Consider the following 7,822-nt stretch of genomic DNA (forward strand, 5'->3'; position numbering starts at 1 on the left):
TTAGAAAATCACATAGTTGTTTTGTGGTAATAATTTGCAATTTATGTTTCTCTTGCAGTAACTTTTTTATGGTTAAATAATTAAATTACAGTGACATATAATTAACTTTATGCTTCTTAATTTTGTTTCTCATCAGTGTGCTAAATTATTATGCTGAGTGCTTTTAACGGTTTCGGTTTCATTTTTGGTTTTCCTTTTTAAGCTTGGCACTGTAATTTTGGTTTTTGATTAATATGATGTTTGAATTTCTTACATAGGTAAGAACATGTAAGAAATGTGATTCTTGGCTGCATGAAATAGCGTACCGGCTCTAGACTGCATTTGACATGGAAGATAAAGAGCTTGATGAGAGTAATGAGGCAAGTGTTCGAGCTGTTTCAAAGCTAGAAGGAGATGGTTTTGCGAGTCAGGATGAAGATTCTGACAAACAATCCGAGGAGGAGAAAATGCCAAATATTGGCCATGATGATGCCGAGTTTTGCAATGAACAAGATGATGTATCACCAAAATCGTTAAGTTCTCAAGATGATGAAAAAGTGGAAGGAGATGCTTATGTTGTTCAGAATAAAGACCATGGAGAATTGAGACAGGAGAAAATTCAAGATAATTCTCATGATGGCTCCAACAATGAAAATGAACATGATAGATCATCAGATATGTCAAGTACTCAAGGCGTTGAAAATATGGAAGGAGATACTTATGTTGTTCAAAATGAAGATCACGATGGTTCCAAGTATGAGAATGAACATGCTGAAAAGTTATCAGGCTCGTCAAGTTCTGAAGATGTTGAAAATATGGAAAGAAATGTTTGTGTTGTTCAGAATGAAGATCACGAAGAATCAAAACAGGCAACAAGTCAAAATATTTGTCACAATGGCCACGAGTATGAGAATGAACAAGATGATATATCATCAGAAAAGTCAAGTTCTTCAGATGTTAAAAATGTGAAAGAAGATACTTATGTTGTTCAGAATGATGATCACATAGAATCAAAACCCGATAAAAGTCAAAATAATTCTCCAGATGTCCATAAGCATGAGAATGAAGTAGATGATGATAAATCATCAAAAACATCAAATTCTCAAGATTTTGAAAATCGAGGAGATACTCTTGATATTGACAACGAAGATCACGAAGAATCAAAACAGGCAAAAAGTCACAATATTTCTCATGATGGCCTCAAGTACGGGAATGAACAAAGTGATATATCATCACACTCATCACCTTCCCAAGATGTTGAAAATCTAAAAGTAGATACTTATGTTGTTCAGAATGAAGATCAAGAAGAATCAGATAAAGTAAGAAGTGAAAATATTTCTCATGATGGCTCTAAGTATGATAATGAACAAGACGACTTATCGTCAGACACATCAAGTTTTGAAACTATTGAAATGCAGAAGAGTGATGCATGTACCATTCACAACGAAGATTACAACAAAGATCCAAACGAAGAAAAATTTGAAAATCTTGGTTATGATGGTCCCGGGTTTGAGAAAAGGGTAGATGATATATTAGAAAATATATACGGGAATATAGATGAAGATAAAACTTCAAATGAGAGCAAAACTATAAATCCTATAGTTGATGTAGATCCGGGGACTCCACATGTTGTTGAGAAGGCTCTAGCACTTAGAAACTTTGTGAGAGAGAAAAGTTTAGTAGCAGTCTCCACTCTGATGCGTCGACTTTCTAGAAAAGTTGATGAAGATAATTCTGATAATAAAGGTAACGATGTTTCAGATTTATCAAGAGACGGTGAATCCAAAGAAGTAGGTGCAGAAAATAAAACTGATAAGGGGGAGGAACCAATAACTGAAAGTCCTCTGCAACCCATAGTCATGAAAGGAAGAATCATACTATACACGAGACTAGGATGCCGAGAAACTAAAGAGGTTAGGAAATTTTTGTACATGAAAAGGCTTAGATATGTTGAAATCAACATTGATGTGTACCCTAATAGAAAGATAGAGCTGGAGAAGGTTTCAGGATCTACTTCTGTTCCCATAGTTTTTTTCAATGAAGTACTTATAGGAGACTTGAGTAAGCTAGAGGCTCTAAATGAGTCTGGCAAACTTGATGAGAAAATTGAATTCATTATAGCCGAATCACCTTCATTTGAAGCACCAGTTCCACCACTCTCCGGAGAGGATGATGTATCTACTAGTGGACCAATTGATGAAATGGCCCTCATTGTCCGCAAAATGAAGGAATCTATCGTTGTGAAGGATAGATTTAGCAAATTGAGAAGGTTCACTAATTGCTTTCTCGGCTGTGAAGCTGTGGACTTCTTATCAGAAAATCAATATTTGGAAAGGAAAGAGGTAACCTTGATCATGAGTTTCAAGCTTAGTAAATTGAGTGGTTTTTTCTTTCTTTGTGGAAACTATCTTATTCAAGATTTGGTTCAGTTTTATTTGTTAAGTAGAGTGTTCTTTCAAGTCTCTTTTTTTGTGCTGGTAGCAATGGCTCTCCGTATTTATTTGTGCAACTTTGATTTTTTCAATTTATGTAGGAAATTTTCTATTTTGTATTGAGCTAGCAACTCACTATATTTCTAACTAAACTTATTACAGCTTCTAGCTTCATAATGTCTTTTCTATCTTCCTAATTCTTGTCTGGTGGTATAGGCAGTTGAGTTTGGACGAAAGCTTGCTATTCAGCTCTTCTTTCAACATGTTCTTGAGTAAGTATAAATGTTCTCCTGTTAGTGTTTCCAATTTCTAGTGTTTTAATTGTGTTGTGAAGAAATTGACACTCGTGACCTGCTTTCGATGGTTTTGTTTTCCTTTAGTGAGAATATATTTGAGGATGGTAATTTCTTATATCGGTTTTTGGATGACGATCCAATTGTGGCATCTCAGTGTCAAAATATTCCAAAGGGTATAACTACTGTGAAACCTAAGCCTATCAAAGAAATTGCATCAAGGCTGAGATTATTGTCCTATGCAATGTTTGAAGCCTATGCATCCGAAGATGGACGTCATGTTGATTACAGAAGTATGCATGGAAGTGAGGAATTTGCAAGGTTTCTTTAACATTAACTGTCTTTTGCCATATACCTTTAAAACTCAGGACTTCCATTATGACACAATCCATCTAGTTATTTACAATGTTACTTCTGAAACCATTTTTCTAGGTATCTAAGAATCGTGGAAGAGCTGCAAAGAGTGGAAATAATGCATTTATCAAGAGAAGAAACGATTGCTTTCTTTATTAATCTATATAATATGATGACCATCCATGCAATTTTAGTATGGGGCCATCCAACTGGTGCACTAGAAAGAAGGAAAATGTTTGGAGACTTCAAATATATTATCGGCGGGTCTACCTACTCACTTTCAGCTATTCAAAACGGTGTTTTAAGAGGGAACCAACGACAACCATATACTCTTATGAGGCCATTTGGTGCAAAAGATAAACGTTTACATGTAAGTAATCAATATTCTCTATTCATTCAACTTTGAAAAGTGAAGTTGTTCATTCTTGATTAAGTTTTGCTTCTGTCATAGTGATTTTTTTTTCTTTTTTAATCAAAACTTGGAAGTGCGAAGAAATCATAATGAATTGCTGACATCGTAACTATGTTGGCATCCAACTAAAGTAACAATCACGTGTAGAAGTCTATTAAATATATTAATAATAACAGTAATGAAAAGAAGAGTGCAAACAAGAGTTGGACATAATCCAAACTTCGAAGAGAAAACTAAAGAAACCAATAATTAGGAAGTTCAAACCTATTACGAAAAAAAAAAATCTAGCCTAATAAAGTTAGGCATTGGATTCCCTCAAGTAAAAACATTTAGAAAAGACCCAAAAGAGGTTTGTTGGCTCAATAGTTTCCATCTTGAAATACAAAGAGAAACCCGAGAGCGAAGAGGATGTAAAATAAATGCAATTCTGCCAATCGTTCCAAAGGTGCCGAGAAGAGTGGCACTTCAACCAATGACTATGCCAACTTTTGTTCCGAGCAATCTTAATAGCTAACAAAGCAGCAGTAATCTGGGAAAAGAATACATCTTGAAAGCCAAAATAAGCTGAGAAACAGCCCATAATAACTTTACTACTATCTCTAAAAATAGCACCATCTCCTGATTGGCCAGGGGATCCTTTCACAACCATCACTGTTAATTTTTACCCAACCATAGGAATGGGAATACTAGGAAACCTGAATAATAAAGGGAGCTGCACGCAAATGACAAGTCAGGCAAAGAAGTTTAAAAGAGAAAACTCCTCAATAGAAGGCATATGATCTTGGAGCATGATACTTTTCGATGATGCTTAAACTTAAGATTTCTAATGCTTGCAGTTTGAGAATCAGTAATATGTTAATGAATCTAGTGTAATGAACATGGACTTGCGTTTAGCAATGTTTGTCTATCATATTATAATTTCAGACCTAAGAAGTTTCTAAACCCAGTAGAACCCTCCTATTTTGTTATCATTTGACTCTCACATCAATCTATTATACATTTCTTCCCAAATTATGGCGCTGTATTCAAATTGAAAATTTGGTTCAATGATAGAGTTGCTCGTTTTACTATGATAAGAGGGCGTGGTTTTAATTGCATGCTTTTCAGTTTTTGCTAGGGTAAGTTATTTGTATATGTGTGAGAGGGGTGAGAAAAGGTTTACCTTTTGGCATGTATGCTTTCACCATGAAGTTACTTCATCAGCAAAGCTATATTGACTTGATGCTCACGCATGACTTGTATTTTTGTTAGGTGGCCCTCTCTTTTCCAGAGCCTCTCATTCACTTTGCTTTAGTATGTGGTACTCGATCTGGGCCTGCACTTCGATGTTATTCTCCTCGAGACATTGACTCTGAATTAATGGATGCAACTCGCAGTTTCCTTAGAAATGGTGGCATTTCGATAGATTTTAATGCAAAGGTTGCACATACCAGTAAGATCCTGAAATGGTAAGTTCTATGAGATTCTAATATGATTGATGTTCTTTTAGGTAGATTTAAACAAAGAACTACTTTTTTTTCTTTCTAGAGGGATAAACCAAGGACTACTTGAATACTTTTATGTTCACAAGTACATTCACTTGGAGAAGGTGGGAGTTTTGAAATGATAATGTAACGACATATAAATGGGACAATTTTTTAACTAAAATAACATATTGTGAATCGGTGTAGTAGAACATAAGTTATATAACGAGTACTAGATTTGTTAAATATGTATGTTTTGTCGAAGAGCATTGCTATTTATCTAGAGAGTTTTTATCAAGAATTGATCAAGAAAATGTCTCAGCCAATTAAATTTGTTCTTTGTCAGAAATCAAAGGAGGTAATGGTGTGTAATTAAGGAAATGTATTAACAAATATACTGTCTTGAAATTTTCTGGATACATGTTGTCACTGTATCTATCATTTTCCTTTGTCGAATATCTCAACTGATTATATAAATTGACTTACATTAGAGGAGTCAAATATGTGATGATGTATGGTCATGAAATGAGATAGTTAACATGGTGTATTTAATATTGGGTTCAAGTGATTATTGACCTTCAGTTAAGGACGAACTACTCGAGAGGATTTGAGTTTGAATTTTGGTTAAGCAAACTTTATTTGTGTCCGATCAAATTTCGGATTATCAGAGTCTCTTTTCTCTAAAACTAAAGGATTAAGACAAAAAATGACAATTTTTGGGAATTCTAACATTTTTTGTTATGAATATTCAGGTTCAGTGTAGATTTTGGCAAGAATGAGGTAGAAGTTATGAAGCATGTGTCAATCTACTTAGATTCATCTCAGTCAGAAATATTGTTTGACTTACTTGCCACTTCGGAGTTGAAGGTGATATATCAGCCTTATGATTGGGATTTGAATTGTTAGTGTGATATACGATGGTTTTGTATATATGACACTAATATTCTTCCTAACTAATCTTCCATTGATATATTAGAAATTAGCATTATAGTAACTAACACCACATGTTAAATAAAAAGACTTATTAACTTGATTATGAATTCCAAGTCCCTGTTACACCCCTAAACCTTTGTATTTTCGGTTTTGACAAATAGAATATGTAAAGTTTTACAACCACGACCAAGCTTTATCCCACTAAGCGGGATCGATTAAATGAATCAAACAACGATATAGTGTTATATCAAAAATCATGTCGTAAACTCAAATAAAATGAGAGGGTTGTCTTAAGCTTGGAAAATGAACAAAACACATTGTCCGATTTCTATGATTAGAATATGTAAAGTTCTTACTCCTTCCATCTCAAATTAGATGTCCTCTTTTATAATTTCTCTTTCTCAAATTATTTGTCTCTTTTACAATAACAATACAACACTATATTATTCTTTTCATTTACATACATTTATTCATTGCATTTCAATTATCTATAACTACTCCACTAACTATCATTAACGAGAGTGTTTTAGTAAATGACACATATTTTACCTTTGAAATCAACGCTATTAATTAGGGGTGTTCGCTATGCGGTTTGGTTCGGTTTTGAGGCTAAAAGTCATCTAAACCGCAACATAAATAAGTATGCAGTTTGGTTTTTTTCGGTTGATTTTTAAAATAAAATCCGAACAAAACCAAACCCAACCAATGTGGTTTGAATTGGATTAGTTGGTATCGTTTTTTAGATTATTTTTTTTTTGTTTTCAACATTAAAATCAAATTAAAAAGGTAAAACACAACATATTTTCAACAATGTTTTAAATATCATCAAACATTATAATTTTATTTTCATCCAACAATGTTCCGAACTACGTAGACCAAATTAAAACGTGGACAAAAAGTAATCTTATTTTGTAAGAAATACAAAAGACTAAAATTTTAATCATTCTCTAAGAGTTCAAGTAGCACATAAATATATTATTGATAGAAAAAGCTTAGAAGAAACTTAACAAGAGAAAAAAAAAATGTCATTTTATTAAAGTTTCCATTGAACTTATATGAGTATTGGTCTAGATGATACATATTTAATTAGTTTTTTTCTTATATTGCGGTTTAGTTTGGTTTGGTTCGGTTGGTAAAATTAAAACCGCAAATGAACCAAACCATGCGGTTGAGTAAAAAAATGATCTGAATATATCTGAATCAAATGCGGTTTTTTACGGTTTCAGTTAAGATTAGTTCGATCTGCAGTTTTTATTTTGAATTAGTTTGGTTTTCAACACCCCTACTATTAATCATTTCATTAAGACTCGTGTAAAATTGAAATGAGATATCAAATATGAGAGGGAGAGAGTATATATGAAATTGTGTGAAACAAAGGTCACAAATAGTTAGATTTTTTTATTACATGGAATTAGTCTTTAGTAGGGGTAGGCAAACTCGGACCACCCGTATGTACCCGACCAACCGAATGCAATTGGGCCCAATCGGTTCGGTTTAATACCGGTCGTTGGCTGATACGGGTTATAATGGGTACATTCGGCTCGGTTCGGTTTGTTTCTTTAGACCCTACAGTATCCGAACAAACCTGAATCTAGTATATTAATAATTTTATTATTATAGACCTTTGACCAAATGGTGCAGTCATTTTTTTTACAAAATTTCACAGCTATGCAGGGTCTAGTCACTCTCTTTGTTTTTGTCTAATTATTTCACACTCTCTCATTAACATGAACATGAATAAAAAATTGAAATATTTTTAATTTTAAAAAAATGAAATCATAACAAACAACATGGTTACCGTAAAATGTGAAAAACAAACTCTCTTTGTTTTTGTGCTATGTGAGAGAAGGCTCTTCTCATTCTTATAGTTAGAAAGCTTTGCATTCTAATTTGTTTTCTCTTTCTAGTTTCTAACTGCCACCCTTCTCCCCCACTCCATAGTTTTCTTCATATTAA

The 7,822-nt window shown here is 33.4% G+C and overlaps 1 protein-coding gene across 1 annotated transcript; it reads left to right on the plus strand.

Moving 5' to 3' along the window:
* The first annotated feature begins 326 nt into the window (after window positions 1-326).
* Window positions 327-5,839, plus strand: LOC11436064 (probable serine/threonine-protein kinase kinX). The gene is made up of 6 exons (XM_003614876.3): window positions 327-2,321; window positions 2,628-2,683; window positions 2,792-3,025; window positions 3,137-3,428; window positions 4,722-4,918; window positions 5,686-5,839. Exons 1-6 carry the CDS (start codon window positions 327-329, stop codon window positions 5,837-5,839), a joined length of 2,928 nt encoding a protein of 975 aa, XP_003614924.1.
* The last annotated feature ends 1,983 nt before the right edge of the window (window positions 5,840-7,822 follow it).

The sequence above is a fragment of the Medicago truncatula genome, chromosome 5 (assembly GCF_003473485.1).
Source record: "Medicago truncatula cultivar Jemalong A17 chromosome 5, MtrunA17r5.0-ANR, whole genome shotgun sequence".
Classification (NCBI taxonomy): domain Eukaryota; kingdom Viridiplantae; phylum Streptophyta; class Magnoliopsida; order Fabales; family Fabaceae; genus Medicago; species Medicago truncatula.